Source organism: Aristolochia californica, unplaced genomic scaffold (genome assembly GCF_029961685.1).
Source record: "Aristolochia californica isolate CCGP_79_NKW_82.1479 unplaced genomic scaffold, dmAriCali1.0.hap1 SCAF_1, whole genome shotgun sequence".
In the NCBI taxonomy this organism is placed as follows: domain Eukaryota; kingdom Viridiplantae; phylum Streptophyta; class Magnoliopsida; order Piperales; family Aristolochiaceae; genus Aristolochia; species Aristolochia californica.
In genome coordinates, this window is record NW_027181770.1 from 837,982 (window position 1) to 855,844 (window position 17,863).

The following is a 17,863-nucleotide window of genomic DNA, read 5'->3' on the forward strand; positions in this document are numbered from 1 at the left end:
TACTTAAAATATATTATCAGATTATATAACTTATTTTTTTTTCTATTATTCCTTCCAATCTTCCTATGTGCATTAAGGGTATGTATTTTTTTATTTACTTTTTTATTTATAATAAATATTATTCTTTTATGTCTGTTTATATTTACAATACTTTCACTTTAATTTTTTAAACTCTCTCTTACCCACAAGTCTGTTGAATTTCTGGAAAATACACAAACTTCATTGACTTAATGTAATTTGAGAACATGAGCCTTTATTTATAATAGAGAAAATAAGTAAAATCAAATTACAACTAAACTACCTTTATCTCCGTTATACCCAAAATTAAACACTAAAAGATATATCGTAGAATAATTGAACAACTAAACATAAATAAAACACTTTTAATCGAGACTCTTTTGTGAGACCTCCTCATATGAGAATCATGTAAGACTCCACCATAATAATTATGGCTCTGTGAAACTTTTTGCTTTAGAGTCATGTAAAATTTTTCATACCGGCTCTTCAACAATCATTAGAGGTAATTTTTTATTTAATTTATTCAATGATGTTTCACTCTTGGTTTTTTGTGTTTGTTATCTTGCTTATTTCATATTTATTTGGTTTTGTTGTGCTGATTGCATCATGTTATTTTCTTTTTGTTATAATTTATGTTATTTCTTGCCACTTTTTGTCATCTTCTTTCTTCGACAACCTTTTATTTGATCATAACAACATAAATAACAACCGGTGTCTAAAGGAATTATGATTCTCTTGCTTACTGCAAGGCATATTATTATAGAAATTCCAACTTTCTTTTTGTTCTTACTCAAATCCGTTGTTCTAAAGACCAAAATCCTGTTTTCTAGTGCTTCAAGAATCGCAAACGGATCAAACGAGTCCTTGGCCACCACCCACCTGTCATTTTTTTATTACGTTGCATTACCCTATTTTACTTAAATTTATGGTAATACGTTCCTTGCAAAACCCAAAACCCTCCCAGAACGATACTTGTAAAACAGAACCGGCGCTGAAGAAGACGAAGAAGCCGATTATGAGGAAAGTATTGTCTTGCCGTAGAAAAGGCATGCTTTTTCTTTTCATTCGTTTGTTTTACGTTTTTTCCCTCGTCTGCATCATTTGCTTAAGATGCTTCATGTGTTGTCTCTGCTGCTTGTTTCTTCCAGTGTCATGTTGTCTTTTCTAAGTATGCGGGGAATTTTCTTCTTGTTGAATTTCTGTCTCAGTGAACCCTTTCTGGGTTCTGCTATTTTTCATTTTGGGAGGTTCTCCTACCCTTTTGTGGTAGTCTTTTGTTTGTCTCAGCACTTTTGCCCTTACTATTGATGCTATAATTTTCACGTTTTTACGTAGGAGCCGAAAGAAACTGTCTATCCAATCGACGGTAAAATTACTCACTTATTACTTTTCCTGTTTATTTTTGAATTATTTAAAACATAGAATGCATTTAATTTCTTGAGGTTTATCGAAGTCCAATTTACACATAGTCGCGTTATGACTAGCTGTAGCATAACAGAAGTGAGTTCCAAATTTGTCAGCCATTGTTCATTATGTCTTGGTTTACTTATCTTTTCATAACCCTAGGAATCACGTTTGCTTTCAAACAGAACTGTAGTATTTTCACATGAGCATCCATATCTTGAACGTACAGTGTAATTATGCCAAACATTTTTTGGAATTACTATGGACACAGGAAAAAGACACTGTTAAAAGAATATGAGCAAAGTGGAAAATCTTCTGTATTTTTGGATAAAATGATGAGCTTGAGGAATTTGATAAGGCTATCTTACGTTTTCAACGTGAGCGACAGGTACCACATGTTTTCTTCATCATTTTTGTTCAGAGCTGATGTGTTCGACTCTAGAAGATTTTTCTGTTTCGAAGTTCTTCTATCAAGGATAATTTGTTTTATTTTCAATCAAAATTGAACAAGAAAGCTAAATATAATCTATTTGATGGGGAGGAAGATGATTTTATATCGCTCTCAAAGAAGGATGATTTCGAGGATGAAATACGGCCAGATGAGGAAGATGATGAAACTGAAACCAGTGGTACGTAGAACCCAGGACTATTGGGCTTCTTTTCTGATTCTTAAAAGCAGTTTAGAGTTCTTTATGGGCATTACTGAACCCTACCTTGTGTGGACGCTTCTTTTCGTATTCTTTGGTTCATGGTGAATGTCAAGGATTTGTCGAGGTCTCAATTTGTGCAAGGTTCATAGGTGTCTTTACCTTTGTAGAAATGATTTCAATAGCTGGTTTTTGCTGGACGTTTCTTGTAGCAGAAGAAAGTTTGTTATATCTTACTATCAGAGCTTGTATCTCACGTTAAAATCATGGTGGGGGTGCCATTAGGAGTTACCCAAGGCCAAAGTGAGAACTGCCACAGAGGTGAGAAGGATTATTGATCTCAAATGAAGCATCATAGAGTGAGATGTCATGTCTTGGAAGGGGTAACCTATAGAAACAGCTACTTGGTGGTAGAGTGGAAGTGATAAAAGTGAAAAAGGGCTTCCTAATGTAGAGGGATAGCCATGATAGTGTGGGTCTTGTATGAGTTGGCACCACAACATGGTGGATTGTTAGGTTTTTGGTGTCTAACCTGAGGTATTGGGATTGGACTAGGCCAACTTAGCATGAGATAGGTTTTAAAATTTCCATATTCCATCTGCACTAGAACTTTAAGCATATTGATTAGGTACTTGACATTCAATCTAGTTGAAGCTGCAATAAGACCAGTTTGATGGCCTCTGTCAGATCTTAACATTAGTTTAAGGTTAAATTATCATATTTTAGGTTCTAGTGATGATAACGATCTATAAAATGGTAGAGATACCAAAATTTCCATGTTATTCTTTATGTTGACCATGATGTCTTGGGTGACAACTGACAAAATCAGGATAATAATTTTTTTTTTTCCTTTACTTGTATTTTTCTTATCCTCATTGAGTTGGAAAAATCCTGAGATTGCACTAATGACTTTTGACTTATCTATATTATGATGTTGGAATATTTGGTTTTATTGTGCTCTTTGTCAACTTTTACTTCTGAGAGATTGAGATGCTGTTTTCTTCGTATTTAGGTTCCAAGCCTCCTTTATAGCATTATCTTTATTACTATAATTTTTTTTTTTTTTTTTTTTGCGGGAAAACTGGTAAAGGGACATGGTGATGCTGTACATTTTTCTGCAGAAACTAATCTACCAGAAGGGGAGGAAAATGTGAGGTTCATTTAATAACCAAAAATGATATTCTAGCCATTCTATGTATTGTACTAGTTTGTTGTGATTGTGTGATGCAAAATTGTGTGAAAATTGGCACTTGTGTTTGACTTGTCTCTTATTTTCTAAGAAGTTCAACAAGATCCTTCCTTCAGAACAGACATAACATATTAAACTAATAATTACTTATATAGAAGGTAATAATTACTTGAACCCCAGTTGCCTTCTTTTTAATTTTTTTTCTGGGGAATAGCCCTGCTAGTATTGACGTTTGCCATGAGATTGTGCTACAATGTTTAAAATTTTTTTTTCTCCCTTCTGTTGTTTATAGAAAAAAATACTTTTGATTGCTGCCATTGTAAAAGTAGTATGAGGCAGCATAAGTCATGATATAATTCAAATTCCTTGTCCTATAAAAGATCTTTATCCGTGTCTTTGATACCGAAAGTTGTACTTATATGACCATATCTCATCATGTACTTTTTTGCATTGCAGAAGCACAAATCGAAGAAAGAAGTGATGCAAGAGATTATTTTGAAGAGCAAGTTCTACAAGGTATCCAATTGGTTAATTGTCACATCTCTCTCTTTCTCTCTCGCCCCTTCTCCTTCCCCTTCTTGGAAGTAGTTGTTGAAGCAATTGCCATTATTCTTTGCATTATGACCTTATTACACCTTTAAGGTGTGCGAGATTGGGAGATTTAGTTCTATAATTTTGACCTGGGTATAAATTGCTGTGTGCCAAAAATGAGCTATATGTTTTCTTTCTTGTGTCATATGGGTCTTTTCCACCTCAAATTTTTTAATTGTATTCCTTTCTGATTTGAGTAACTGATATCCACTATTTGGTGTTGTTAATTAGTTGATCAGGTTGATGCAGACTTATGCATGAGTCCTGGCATATTCTTAAGAAGTGTCTTGGTGAGAAATCAATCAACTTTGAGTGTATAGTTTATCTTACTCTTGTTTACTGGTTTCAGGGACATAAAGCAAATGATAAAGAAGAAGATGAACATTTGATAAAAAAATTAGGTAAGGATTTTGCATCTCTTGCACAGTCTGAAGCCCTTTTATCTTTGACCCGTCCAAACAAGGTGAATACTTTGAAACAAAGGCAGCACACAAGCATTGATGAAGGATAGATCTAGTTTTGCAAATGGAGAATCTTCTAAGCAGGTACAACTACAAGTGAAACAGAAATATTCTAACCACTTAATTAACAGATATTTTCCCTTCATAAAAAAAAAAACAGATATTTTCTAGCTCAACTTTGTTCTTTGTATGACATCATGAGGAATTAATCATTTAAAACATGGAAAAATTGATGCTTACGATTGCTTTGTTAAAGAGATGGTGTTGGACCTACGAGCTCATCCATCAGACAGGTCAAAAACACCAGAAGAAATTGCCCAGGAAGAGAGAGAACGGCTTGAACAGTTGGAAGTATGTGAGTTTCCCTAAGTCTTTGTATTCATTTAAGTACATGTTAAGTCATTATGATGTATAATGAATGGAGTGAGACATCATGCTCATGGCTACCTTTGATGAAATTCTTGAAAGAAAGGAACATCTTCATGAAGATGAAAATGGCTCATCAGATGAAGATTCGGATAGTTGTAAAGATGATGATAACGGAACAGAAGGAAGTAATGAAGATGAGGATCAAACAGAAGGAAGTGATGAAAATGAGGATCAAGAAGATGGGAGTGATGAAGATAATGGCCTATCTGAGAAGGTTCTATCGGTAAAGGATTGGGAACAAAGCGATGAGGATGATTTTGGTACTGATCTGGAAGAAGATGAAGAGGATATGATGGAAGGAAAGAGCATACAGAAACTGAAAGATTAAAAAGGTGCCAGCTTCAGAAAAACAAAAAGCAGACCCTCCAAAAAGTCAAAAGAAAAAATCTGTGGTGCAGCAGGCATCCCTTCCTTTTGTTTTTGAAGCTCCTCAAAACCTGGAAGGACTTTCAGCATTGCTACAAAATCGATCTGCCAGTGAAGTAGCTGAAGCAATTATTAGAATCCGAGCGTGTAAAGCTGTTAACTTGCTGCTCAAAACCGGAAAAAAATGCAAGTATGAGACTGCACTTCTTATCTTCTGGATGCTTTTTCTTTGTATATTTAACAGATTTTAAATGTCAATCTCCTTGTAGGTCTTTTATGGTGTACTTTTACAGTATTATGCAACCGTAGCAGACAAGAAACCACTGAACTTGAACTTGATCAATTTACTGGTCAATCCACTGATAGACATGAGTGTGGATACACCATATTTTGCAGCTATTTGTGCTCGGCAGTGTATATCACATATTCGAAGCCAGTTCTGTGAAGATATAAGGAACTCAGGTAAGGGCCATTACCTGGAGTGAGATGCTACCATGAGTAGTTATGGTTGAAGTAAACAACTGTCTCTGATTTTCTTTTGTTTTAATTCCTTAAGAGAAAAGTTGCTGGCCATCCTTGAAGACATTGCTTCTATTGAGATTGTGGGCCATAACATTTCCATGCTCAGACTTCCTTCATGTTGTAATTACTCCTGCAATCCTGTTATGAATATTTAATGCGTTGTCCTTTGTTTTCTGGTCGAGATATCGTGACAAGATGTTTCTTATACTCTAGGCTACTCATGGTAAGAAAAGTTGGGATGTCAATTGTAATTCTTCTTAGATAGTATTACATGAAAGATGTGCAAGAGAACTTGTATTTATGCACTTTTAAAAAATTTATGTTGATTTAGCATTATCTCAACAGTCATCCCCTCTGTTTATTGTATTATTTTGTATTAACACCAGCTAAGAAATGACCAACAAAAACTCCTCTTTTCTAATTTTGTTATGTTCTTTCTTCTTCTGACAATGGCTCCACGAGTCCTTTTATTTATGCGAAGGCCTAAATTGACTTCGATCTTCTGTAGCTGATCCTGTATTACCACAGAATTTTTATTTTACATTGACTTGCAGTTAATAGTCATTAAGCGTATTGGTCGGTTACGAAGCAATCTAAGAAATTCTGGCCTGAGGCGATAATATTTCTGTACACTTTATTGTGTCTGCATCAACAACTGGGGAGAGGTTGGTTCAGCACTCACAGGTAACTTTTCAATATTCTGTTATTTTTTTCTGCATTGCTTAAATTGTTTATTAGAGCCTTCTCTTTTCCTTTTATCTTTATATATATATCTATATCTATATCTATATCTATCTATCTATCTATCTCTCTCTCTCTCTCTATATATATATATAGAGAGACAATGAGTATTTATTTTTAGGGCCTTTCTCACATCTAAAGATTCTGCTTATGTTTTTAGTATAGATTGCAATTTAGCAATATTATTTTTTCTGAATTACAGTGGCACTATCTGATGGACCTTAAAGCACTGAAACCTTGGTTACATATTAGAGTGTCTGTGTCTGAAATTCGTCCTCTTGATTTTCTGGCTGTCATGGGCATGCCAGACAATTCTCCTTTCTTCAATTCTGATAACTTCAGGTAGGATACCACTTGTGGTTCTGCTGCTATTTTTGTTTCTAATTATGTCTAGAGACATTGAGAGGATTTGTTCATGTTTGTGAAGGATTTAGCTCCTCTCCTGAAATACTTATGCCAATCTTTGGTCTATTGCTTTTTTTTTTTTTTTTTTGATAAAGATGTATTGCATTAAAAGGCAAAAACTTACAAAGAAAGAGGGAGCAGATCCCTAACAACAAGATGTTGAAGGGATGCTCCCTGCTTGGCAAACACATCTGTTGCCGAATTTGTAGATCTCGGAATGTAAGACCAAATACAAGAAAATAATAAGGTAATATCTAAAATCTCCTGGAAGATTTCCCAATGCCTCCATGGCGGAAAGGAGGTGCCTCGACCCCAGCCAATAACTACCTTGGAGTCCCCTTCAATGTGAATTGGGCCATTGCATTTATCTTTGAATACCCGGAGCCCATTGAGAAGACCATGAAGCTCTGCAGACGTTGAAACGGAGATACCTAATGGACCCGCATAAGAAATACACTGATTGCCAGATGAGTCCGAAATCACACCTTCGAAACCTGCGATCCCCGGATTGCCTAAAGAAGAACCATCAAAATTTAATTTTAAGTATCCAACCTCCGGGGGCGCCCACTCCTTCATAACTTGAATCTCTGGTCTATTGCGTGAGCTGGCAAGAAGTGTACCGGATCTGTTGCAAGTTCATATGGATGAAGTAGCTCAGTTGATAGAGCACAAAGTAGGTGAAGTCCATATGCTATGTAAGCCACCGCAGATGAGAAAACAAAAACCAGGGCTGATCAAAATTTTAAATCCAAAATTTGAGGAGAAGTACATGCGCTTTCCCTGCTCTTTTCTCTGATTTAGTTGCTACTTGTTTTCTTTGGCAAGTGAATAATTCCCTTGACAGGCACATTTATTAATGCTGTGGTTCCATTTGCAGCTACGTGAAGGGTAGAAACTGTGATCCAGACCATGAACGTGCAGAAAGGAAGAAATTGAAAAAATGTTTAAAGCAAGAAGCTAAAGGTGCAGCTCGTGAACTGCGCAAAGATAACGCTTTCTTGTTTGAAGTTAAAGAAAGGGATCAACAATTGGTTGAGGCAGAAAGAGCAGAGAGATATGGGAAGGTCATAGCTTTTCTCCAAGAACAATAGCATGCTTTAAAATCTGGACAGCTTGGGAAGGGCAGCAAGATGAAGGTGTCTTCTTGTTCCGCATACAAAACCAGAAAAGCTTCTTTTCTTGGCTTGTTCCCAGGTCAGAGGCAAGGGTTTTGGTTTCATCTGTCTGTTACGGTCTTGCCAAATGTTTCCATGCTCTATTTGGTACTTCTCTTATTTTGGGCAGCCAAAAATTCTAGATGACAGGACCATAGGTCTACTGATGTTGATGATTTTCTCGTATTAACTTTCTTTGACTTGTTCTTTATATTTCATGTGTTTAGGGTCATGTATACAAGCTACATTGTGTATCTTTGCTGCGATTGAGAAAGCTACAGGAGAAGGGTTATTGCTTACCATCTCTATAAGCAACAGAATCTACAGGAGTCGGTTCTGTGTGGATGAGAGCCCAAGGCACCATTTAAGTACCGGTGGTTCTGCTGCACATGTGCAGGCGATGGCAATCGCGATTCACAACCGGTAGACTGGCCATGAAAGAAAGAGCAGGGAATACAGACAGGACTAATTCCTGCAATCCATTCTGTTGTATATGTTATATGAAATAGTATTTATCATAGGTTCCATTGTGATAGTTCTGTTCAACCACAGTACGCAAGATAAAATTGCAAGCCTTGAGTGCTTCTAGAGGCTATTATGAGATATTTCGGACTTTTTTGAGTGGCAAGATGTCTTGTTCCCTTTCAAAAGTAAAAGTAATGTTGGCATCTGTTTCTATACTCTGGCAAAAGCAACATGAATCAGAAGCTGGCATAAATTGAAGATGCCATCTCTGGTTTTAATTCATCAACAGGCAGATAAACGGCCACGCATTCATTTTGTGTTCAACAGTTTCATGCGTCGGCCATATTTATGAGATTAAGACAACACCACAAGTAGAAGCCGGAACAAGAAGCTCCACTCTCTCCCCACGAATGTCCTGCACAAGGTATATTCCTCCGCAGATAAATGACTGTAGCTTAAAAGTCACCAATACGACTGAGGACCGACCTCTATAAAGTGTAAACAGAGACGACAAAGAGATGAAGCTTATAATGAGGCCACTCTGATCGGAGCCTATCGATCGCACGGGGGTGACTTCCTTTTATCCATGAAGCTCCCCAATCAAATAATGGTTGTGTAATTGGTTTATGACAGGCGCTACTCTCAGACATTGGTTTCTCAGACTCGAGAAGATGATTCTTTGGCCACTTCTGTAATGATGACATGCGCAGTTTCTATCTTCAAACTCCCCTCTTTGTTCTGAGATTTCTCTGTTAAATCTCTTGCGTAAGGTGCGTATATCCACTTATTGTTCTGAGCTTTCCTTCATTTTGTTCATGTATGGTTATACAGTTTGACCGGTTAAGTCGACTAATCAGTTCCTTGTCTTCTGTATTAATTTTTGCTTTGCACGAATCCCGAGCTTCAATCGTCGGTTTCATCTTTTCCTCTCGCTTTTGATATAACACAGAACACCCATAGAGGATTTGGACTTTAACGTGACCTTGATCTTTCTGATTCGATTTTTTTTTTTAATTTGACACTAGGTCGAGCTTGGGTATATGATAGCACAAATGTTCAATTTTTGGCCTAGTTTGGTGTTTTCGTGTTTAAACGTCCTACTCTCTACCAAGTCCTGCCTCGGTTCTTTTCCGAGAACTGTAAGATAACAGAGTTGCTCTTAGCGGTCTTCAAACACCGAGATAAAAGCTGTGATCTTCTGGTAATATGTACTTTGATGTTTTCCTTGTCTGATGTTTTCGTGTTTAAACATCGTATTCTCTACCAAGTCCCTGGTCGGGTGCTTTTTCGATAACTACTAGATACAGAGTTGCTCTTAGCGGTCTTAGAACACCGAGATAAAAGCTGTAATCTTCTGGTAATGTGTACTTTGATCCACGCAGTTTTGTAATCAATGTTTATTCTTTCATGTTTTATAACGTAACGACTAATCCATAATTATCATTGATTATATTTCTGTAGTTATTCCTTTCTGACTCCGAAAAAAAGGCCAGATGACAGGCTTAGTGCCTTCGAGGAGATTAATTTCTCATGTTATCCTCGATTTGGATGGCACTCTCTTACATACAGGTGGTTTATGTGTTAATTTCTTCTCCAGTTTGATTGCCATTCTCCTATTATTCAATCATAATTATTCCATTTTACCTTCTCCTCTGAGTTTGCTTTCTAATTCTTGCCTGTTATGTTTTATTTTCAATGATGATTGGCCACTTCCTGGTAGACGCTATTGTGGTTGAAGTGTTAAAAACATATTTAGGCAAGCATGGCAAGCAGTGGGATGATAGAGCTGCTCACAAGATAGTGGGAACTACGCTATTGGAGGCTGCAACTGCTATTGTGGAGGATTATGAGCTCTCCTGCTCTACTGAAGAATTTATTTCTGAATTAACGCCTTTGTTTTCTGATAAGTAAATCCTCTTCTCCTGGTTTACGGCTAATCTTGGCTTATATGGGGATCTTATGTTTCCTAGTTACACCTTGTAGTACTTTTAATGAAGATCAGTGAATGCTCTCTAAACATGTATTTCAGCATTTCAGGTGGCGTAACATTAAAGCCCTTCCGGGTGCCACCAGATTAATTGACCATTTAAGAGGCCATTGTGTGCCGATGGCACTGGCTTCAAACTCTCCTAGGGCAAGCATTGAAGCAAAGATTTCTCACCATCATGGTACCTTCAATCTGAGAAAATGTTTCAGTTTTAATTATCTGATTTTTTGAAACTCATGATAATGTGAGTTACCTGCAAACAAAGTTTATCTTCTTACAACTGATGACTTTAGCCTGCCATTTTTCTCATTAGACTTTATTTTCTAATTACAGGTTGGAAAGAATCCTTCTCTGTCATTATAGGTGCTGACGAAGTCACTGCTGGGAAGCCATCTCCTGAAATGTAAGACACATCAGTATATGCTTTATTTCTTATTTTCTTCACTAAATTTGTTCTGTTCCTGTTTCGATTTATTATTTAGTTTTACGCTTACTTTCTAGAGAATGTTCATGCTTGCTTATGGTGTGGCCTGTTTCAAGAGCTCAGACTGCCAAACAGTATGTGGCCGTTGCACCAATTACTTTGGAAAGTGTTGTAATGCTCCAGTGTCCAGGCTGATATGGATGCATTGAAAAGAGCTATTTTTATCTTTTGGCATTTTCAGTTCACTCATCCTACTGCACTAGCCAGTAAAAAGTTCAACTTAGGCCGCACTAATCTTTTTCTTTGATGCAAGCATCCAGTGCCTGAGAAGCTAAAATTTTTAAGTATTTTCTCTAAGGTTTTTTGAAGCAGCTAAGAGGTTATATGCGGAACCTTCCAAGTGCCTAGTCATTGAGGACTCACTGTAAGTAGGTTTATTTTTTTTGGCCCATTTTCTCCTGAAAGGATAAAATCATCTATTGAACCATGTTGTCATTGATTGCATGTGAATTGCTACTTGTTGGAACTTACAGCAATATAATCAACTCTTCCTTGATTATAATTTGGAAATTTGTAATTTATTTAATCTTGTAAGTTTCTTTGCTGCAATCTGTGTCAGGCCTGGTGTCATGGCAGCCAAGGCCGCTGGAATGAGAGTGATTGCTGTACCATCTCTTAGAAAGCAGAAAGATCTATATAGTTCTGCTGATGAGATAGCCAATTCTCTTCTTGATCTGCAGCTTGAAAATTGGGCTCTTCCACCATTTCAAGATTGTAAGTCTCCATCCTGTTCTATTAACTCTTGATATAAGCATATTATACTTTGATTATCCCGTTCAAATGTTTTACTCAGGGATTGAAAGTACTCTACCTATAGAACCTTGGTATATTGGAGGTCCTGTTGTCAAGGGGTTCGGCCGGGGCTCGAAGGAGCTTGGCATACCGACTGGTATTTCACAGGAACTCTTCACAGATAGATAATACTAATAGTCTAGTTGCAGTTTGCAGTGGGTGGAGCATTCTGCTTTATTTAATTTTTTGGTAATGGTTATTTCTCACACTAAATCTTTTTTGGTACCTTGTGTATCGCAGCTAATTTATCAGTGGAAGCATTTCCAGACCTGTTGGCTGAGCAGGCCTGTGGCGTGTATTTTGGGTGGGCTGGATTGTCCACACGTGGTATCTACAAGATGGTCATGAGTGTCGGTTGGAATCCGTACTACAACAATGTGCAAAAGACTATAGTAAGTGCTAGCTGAAAGTGCATCTGATTGCTCCCAGTTTCTTCGGTTGCTCCCTGTGAATGTGGCTAAACATGGTTCATTTAGTCGTGTTGGTCACATTGATCTTTTTGGGTCATTGAAATTTTGTAAAACTTTTCAGGAGCCATGGCTTCTTCATGAATTTGAGGAGGATTTCTATGGTGAAGATCTGCGCCTTGTGATAGTTGGGTATATACGCCCAGAGGTACTTCACTGGATCTGTCTTGTATTTGGTTTCCTGTTGTGTTTCAACTGCATCTCTTTTGCTTGAATTTACAGGCAAACTTTCCAACTCTCGAGAGTCTAATTGCTAGAATCCACCAAGACAGGAAGATTGCAGAAAAGGCCCTTGATCTTCCGGAATATGCAAATTATAAGGAAGACTCGTACTTAAAGAAGCTCACTGGGTGAAATTGGCCCTAATTCATGAAGCAGAAAAATTTAGCATTCCAAGAAATTTGATATTATTATTCTCGACCGAGTTGGCCCAGGAAACTTGTTTTAGCTATAAATTTTGTTGCTCTTGCTAATTACTTGTTGTATTATTTGTTTCTTCGTCCAAACTATATTGAGATTGAGATGGCTGCCATTCCCTCGTCACTTCCACTATGCAAGGAAACTGGATCGGTTAACTCACTCCTCATTTGTCTCAGATGAGCTTAGGGGTCGCTAAACTAATTGAACGCGTCAAGAGCCATAATCTGGATGCCGCGAGAAATTTGTGGGATCGTTTACAGGAGCAGGTTGAGAGGCCAGATAAATTTCCGTTTCAGCAAAACATGAGAACTGAGACAAATTCTGAGTGTCAAAGCTCACCTACCTTAGTAGCAACAAGTAATATGAATAACAAGAAGGTTGAACAAATACAGAGTGCAGTGAATCGAATGAATGGATCGGGAGCAGCAGTCCTGCTGCATTAGTAACATTAAGGCAACGAAACGTGCACAGAAAAATTGAAAGAAGATTCCTCCAGCAAACTACTTCGCTAGCTCCAGTTTCCTGTACTAACAGACACTTTTGAAGTTAATTTCGGACATTAGAGTTCAAACGAATTGTCATCTTCCAAAATCCTGGCCGCAGCAGCTTCTTCGTCCTCATCAATGGCGAAATATGGGTTCCTTTCAATAGGTTGAAAATTGTAGAACACAAAGATATAAAAGGCGAAGCTTGCAGCCTCAGCTGCAGCGGGACTTATCCATCTGTACCTGTATGTCACTACTGCAGTAATGGCCGAAACGACGATTCTCGTGAAATACAGATACACGACCACCACAACATAAAATTGCTTGAAGAGGTTCAACTTGGCCAGGTTTCGAGCTGCCTTACCGTCTGTCTTTGAAGACTCTCTCAGGCTTCTTATGGACCAGATGATGGGGAAGAACACAGCACAGCAGCATATCACATCGATCAAAAGAAACAATTGGTTCCAAGTTAACCAGTCTTTCTTCGAAGGACCAGTTTCCCCAATCACCACGGAAGCTATGTTCTCGATGACTTGTAGAGGAATGACCAACATCAGCAGGTTCTTCTCCCTATCTTGTAAATACGGTTTGATGAACGACCATCCGGTTCCGATGAGGATGATCACTGTAAACATGGTGATTCCTTTGAAGAATCCAAAGACGTAGAAGGCGACATCCCAGCCGTGGGGCGTCCCTGTCCTCTTGACGTAGAACGTGTCTTCGGACGCGCAGATCATTTTTGCTGCTTTGAAAACCAGCAAAGCTCCCATGATGATATGGATCTTGTCCACTGTCTCCCTCTGTTTGTAACAGATGTAGAGCCAGGAGAAAAAAAAGCAAAAATAGATGAGAAAGAAGAGGAAATAGAGCTGTGGCAGCTGGGTCTGGCCTGCTGGAAGGAAATCCTTCTTGTCTGCCTCTATATTGTACATCTCAGTGTGAACATCCATTGAGATGGCAAATTCAGGCTGACAGTTGCCGAAAACCAGACTGTATTCATCTGGATCATCTATCATTTTGGAACCCTGGTACGTCGTCTTCAAGGTCAGGTCTTCAAAAGTGAATATAAGCTTCACGTAATGGCTGGAGACGACGCAGAAGTTATCAGAATACATCGATTCGTTTATTATCCGCGTGTACGACGTCTCCCTCAACAGGAAGAAGCCCATTGATGATGGGATAAACTCGGCATTGGATTGCTTTGATTTCCAGGAGACCTGCTTGATCGCAATGTCTACCTGGCCATCGTGATCAAACCCAAATCGTTCGAACAAGATCATGGGTCTCGAATCCTCCTCGATGCGCACATCCTTAATCTCACAGAGCACCAAAGGGATGCAGCTCTTTAGCATGAGTATTGGAAGAAACAATCGCAGAAATAAATGTAAATGATAATGGCGGAAAGTCGAAGAGAAGGAAGCACGATTCATCGTTACAAAGGCTAGGAAAAAACAAATGGAAGAGACCGAGATGTTTTTAATTTTCTTCTATTGTTTTTTCTTTTCTCTTTTCCTTTTACTTCTTTCTGGTTTCTGGTTTCTGGTAAAGAAGGAAAAATTCTAACAGAAGATTAGTCTACAGGTTGTTAGTTAGTGGATCGCAAAACTGATCTGCGCGTTGCATGGCGAGGATTTGGGAGAGAGAAACAAGATTAAAAGAAAAACATGGTTCTGCGTTTTGACGTTCTCCTATGTAATAGCACAGAATTCTTTCTTGGTTGTTTAATTATATGATAATCATATGAATCAAAATTGTTAACGTGATTTTTCGGTTTTACAGGGACAACGGACAACCACGTCAAATTTTCGGTTTATGCTCCAAAAAATGTGGACCAATATGATGGGCTTGTTGCAGGCATTGAAAGCCCATAAGAATTGTTTAATGGCAAAGGTATTCCACTAACCACTAATGTCACTTACTTAAAAGGCCAGGTTTTTTGGAGGGAGGGGGATCCCTTTTTTCTACATTTTTATTTACCTACGTTGATTTTCTAGACCCATTGGGAGAAAACTGGAGGAAGAAAGGTCATGGACTTGATGTCCTAACTCTCTCCCTGATTCTTTATTTTATAGATTAATGAAACTATTGTATTACAATAATACCCTTAAACTTAGGGTTTAGGGTCTAAGGTTTTAACCCTAGAAGTTTAACTTAATTACATCAATGCCATATCTATGAGATGACTCTTTATTTACCATCTTGCCATCATTGTATGTGGACCTATAGGCTTTCTCCTTGGTCTGTGGGCCTTGAACTTGTTTTCTATATCTCTTGGATGCATGGGCCTTCCTTGGTCTTATGGGCTTGTGCCTATCTTTTAACATACTTGGATATGTGGGTCTTCCTTGGTCGTGTGAGCTTGGGCCATATTTTCCAACACTCCACCTCTAGTTGGGGGTGAGAGAACAACATGAACTCCCAACTAGCTGCAAATGATGTATAAAATTTTTTTTGTATAAAATGGCACATATTCCAATATGCCTTCATCTTCCAACACTCCCTCTCACATTGATGTTCTCGTTCATGAGGCCCAGCTGGCATAATATAAGTGAGAGGAAATCACTCCTAATCGCTAGGACATTGTTCCATATTCCAGTATTAACTCATGCTAGATGTAGGGCGCACTCTGTCTTCTATAGGTAGTGTGTCTACCAGTATTGCTCTGAAGTGTCCACCTCCACCACCGTGTCCCTCCACATGACAACGACTCTCAAGTGGTAGAGTAATAAATGATATTAATGGGGCAAAGTGGGTTTATTTATCATGGTGTCCTAACCATGATATTTTTGAGAGTTAAATAAATGATGGTGTCCCAATCGTGATATTTTTGAGAGTCTAAATAAATTATGGTATGAGAAAAGGTATTGATGCCACATCTTCTTTAATAATAATGTTTCATCCAAGGAGACATAATAACAGCAACTGAAATGGGTTTGAGCCTATATAACATGAACCAAAATAATCCTTGTAAAATTGACCCATAAAATATTCTAATCCAAATATCAGTAACAAATTATATGTTGACCAAGGAATAATCTGTCAATTCTTCAAAATGATAATCCAGCCAGAGAAAAATTTATCGAGTCGCACCGAGTCAAATAGTAGACCAATATATCCGAGTCGCTGTAGAAATATGTATAAGTTTTGGTCTAGACACGTATACCAAGGCAGATAATAAGTGGCCCGACTCAAGTTGACCCAGACCAGAGTTTACTCGGATTGGGTTGATCCGGACTGATTTGGTCCGAGTTGACTCGGTCATCTGGTGCTGCTCAATAGCAGCTAGAAGGGCAGCCTCGGGTTGTTGGGTTGATCCGGTTCGGTCCGGGTTGAAGCAGGCGCTTGACCCAGATTTAATACGTTTCCTTACTTAGGAAACATTAAATCTTTCGACGATGTTTTTTCTTCCTTGATGCTGAAGGTCTCTCAGTGGAAATTGTCTAAAAAAAAACTCGGCAAGGATAATATATTCATGGATTCAATTCGGTTTCCTAACTTAGGAAACTTTTATTTGGGAAGCATTACCTTCGTCTTCTCCTCGACTCCGAACAAAGAGGGAGACCAGAGTGTCTTCGAAAGATACGAATTCAGAAAATCAGCAGCGTGGTCATCCATAAAATCTCTCTTCCCGACAAGGCAAAAATAGAAACACAACAAAGTCGTTATCCTTTGAAGCTGGTGATGAACTCGGTTGGGAGCTGGCAACCCTGTTAATGGAAAACTTTTTGACAACAACGACTTTCTAGAGACCAACGCAGTAGAGAAACACTAGGGAAATCCATTTCCAACAAAGATACGAGCCAAATAAGGAAAAACACTAGTGAAGGATCAACTTTTCCAGTTGCAGCCTGCTGTTGTTGTGATACGATGATAATGGAAAATTTCCAGTTTGGCGAAGATACGAGATTAATGGGCCAACTCAGGAATGTTGGTTCCAAAAATAAACCAAACGCCAGGAAGCAGACCATATCTTCGTCTTCCTCCCCCTTGCCGAAAGTTATTTTCAGAAGGAGAGTTCTTTTGTTGGAAGCTTACAATAGATTTCTCACAAAAACTAGTAGATTTCTAGAGAAGAAGCACCTTTCTCCTCTTGCGTGATCAAACCAAGGAGATTCCTTGTGCTGGAATGTTCTGGAATCAATCAGCCAACCAAGCTCTAGCAAACCACGCTGATGGACAGATGATCGAAAACACGACAGTGAGTGTTTCCTCTATTGTAGATCAGACTTAGGGAAGGAGACAAAGAAGAAGCAAAAAACAAGTCTGTCTTTTTCTTCTTTGATTTGGTTTCAATCAAACTCCATGGCTAGACCGGACTTTGCAATGTGCAATGCTACTCTTCATGGCCATGTTCAGCGGATGTATTTGTCTACCATTGGATTAAAATCAACGATTGTAAAGAAAACTGGGCTTCACTAGGGTAGAGAACAAGCAAAACAAAGGGCACTAGACAAACTAAAAATTTGGAACCATAGCTACGAGATATGAAACCTAAACTAAACTAAACGGAGGAGAATGAAACCTAAAAAACCATAGTCGGAATCCTGAAAATTGATGCGTTGATACTATGTTGATTTTCAGAACTCCATGAATTTAGCTCATGGAGAAAAAGGGAGGGAGACCCATTGGGAGAAAACGGGAGGAAGAAAAGGTTATGGAATGTTACGGCAAAACAATGACAATACAGAGACAAGTAATCACACGACACAAAATTTACGTGGTTCGGCAAATTGCCTACGTCCACGGGAGCTGCAGAGGATTTTTTTATTTCTTCAATCAGAGGAATCACAATACAAGTGGGACCAGTATCTTTTCTTTTCACCTATTACACAGCCA

At 38.2% G+C, this 17,863-nt stretch overlaps 3 protein-coding genes across 7 annotated transcripts; 2 read left to right on the top strand and 1 right to left on the bottom strand.

Moving 5' to 3' along the window:
* Nucleotides 1–756: 756 nt before the first annotated feature.
* LOC137958764 (uncharacterized) lies at nucleotides 757–5,151 on the top strand. The gene is made up of 5 exons (XM_068805925.1): nucleotides 757–2,051; nucleotides 3,715–3,774; nucleotides 4,089–4,394; nucleotides 4,567–4,661; nucleotides 4,779–5,151. The coding sequence occupies exons 3-5, from the start codon at nucleotides 4,350–4,352 to the stop codon at nucleotides 5,065–5,067; spliced, it is 429 nt and encodes a 142-aa protein (XP_068662026.1). The 5' UTR covers nucleotides 757–2,051; nucleotides 3,715–3,774; nucleotides 4,089–4,349; the 3' UTR covers nucleotides 5,068–5,151.
* A 335-nt stretch (nucleotides 5,152–5,486) lies between these two features.
* LOC137958460 (bifunctional riboflavin kinase/FMN phosphatase) lies at nucleotides 5,487–12,654 on the top strand. Of its 5 annotated transcripts, XM_068805603.1 has the most exons (15): nucleotides 5,487–5,567; nucleotides 6,182–6,311; nucleotides 7,651–7,967; nucleotides 8,155–8,816; nucleotides 9,026–9,162; nucleotides 9,854–9,961; nucleotides 10,113–10,299; nucleotides 10,430–10,560; nucleotides 10,713–10,782; nucleotides 11,162–11,227; nucleotides 11,423–11,577; nucleotides 11,657–11,752; nucleotides 11,896–12,047; nucleotides 12,187–12,270; nucleotides 12,345–12,654. In XM_068805603.1, the coding sequence occupies exons 6-15, from the start codon at nucleotides 9,886–9,888 to the stop codon at nucleotides 12,474–12,476; spliced, it is 1,149 nt and encodes a 382-aa protein (XP_068661704.1). In that variant the 5' UTR covers nucleotides 5,487–5,567; nucleotides 6,182–6,311; nucleotides 7,651–7,967; nucleotides 8,155–8,816; nucleotides 9,026–9,162; nucleotides 9,854–9,885; the 3' UTR covers nucleotides 12,477–12,654. The 5 variants fall into 5 exon arrangements, with proteins under 5 accessions (XP_068661704.1, XP_068661772.1, XP_068661638.1 ...); XM_068805671.1 differs by having other exon boundaries at nucleotides 7,651–8,035; nucleotides 8,155–9,162; XM_068805537.1 differs by having other exon boundaries at nucleotides 8,155–9,162.
* A 447-nt stretch (nucleotides 12,655–13,101) lies between these two features.
* LOC137960313 (protein CANDIDATE G-PROTEIN COUPLED RECEPTOR 7-like) lies at nucleotides 13,102–14,457 on the bottom strand. The gene has a single exon (XM_068807904.1). The coding sequence runs from the start codon at nucleotides 14,455–14,457 to the stop codon at nucleotides 13,102–13,104; it is 1,356 nt and encodes a 451-aa protein (XP_068664005.1).
* Nucleotides 14,458–17,863: the final 3,406 nt, after the last annotated feature.

Coding starts and splice junctions, on each gene's coding strand:
- LOC137960313 (XM_068807904.1), bottom strand. CDS start 14,457: ATGAATCGTGCTTCCTTCTCTTCGACTTTCCGCCATTATCATTTACAT.
- LOC137958460 (XM_068805671.1), top strand. CDS start 9,886: ATGACAGGCTTAGTGCCTTCGAGGAGATTAATTTCTCATGTTATCCTC. Junction 10,561..10,712: donor AAAGATTTCTCACCATCATG/GTACCTTCAATC, acceptor TTCTAATTACAG/GTTGGAAAGAATCCTTCTCT. Junction 12,271..12,344: donor TTGGGTATATACGCCCAGAG/GTACTTCACTGG, acceptor TTGAATTTACAG/GCAAACTTTCCAACTCTCGA.
- LOC137958764 (XM_068805925.1), top strand. CDS start 4,350: ATGAAGGATAGATCTAGTTTTGCAAATGGAGAATCTTCTAAGCAG. Junction 4,395..4,566: donor ATGGAGAATCTTCTAAGCAG/GTACAACTACAA, acceptor GCTTTGTTAAAG/AGATGGTGTTGGACCTACGA. Junction 4,662..4,778: donor AACGGCTTGAACAGTTGGAA/GTATGTGAGTTT, acceptor AATTCTTGAAAG/AAAGGAACATCTTCATGAAG.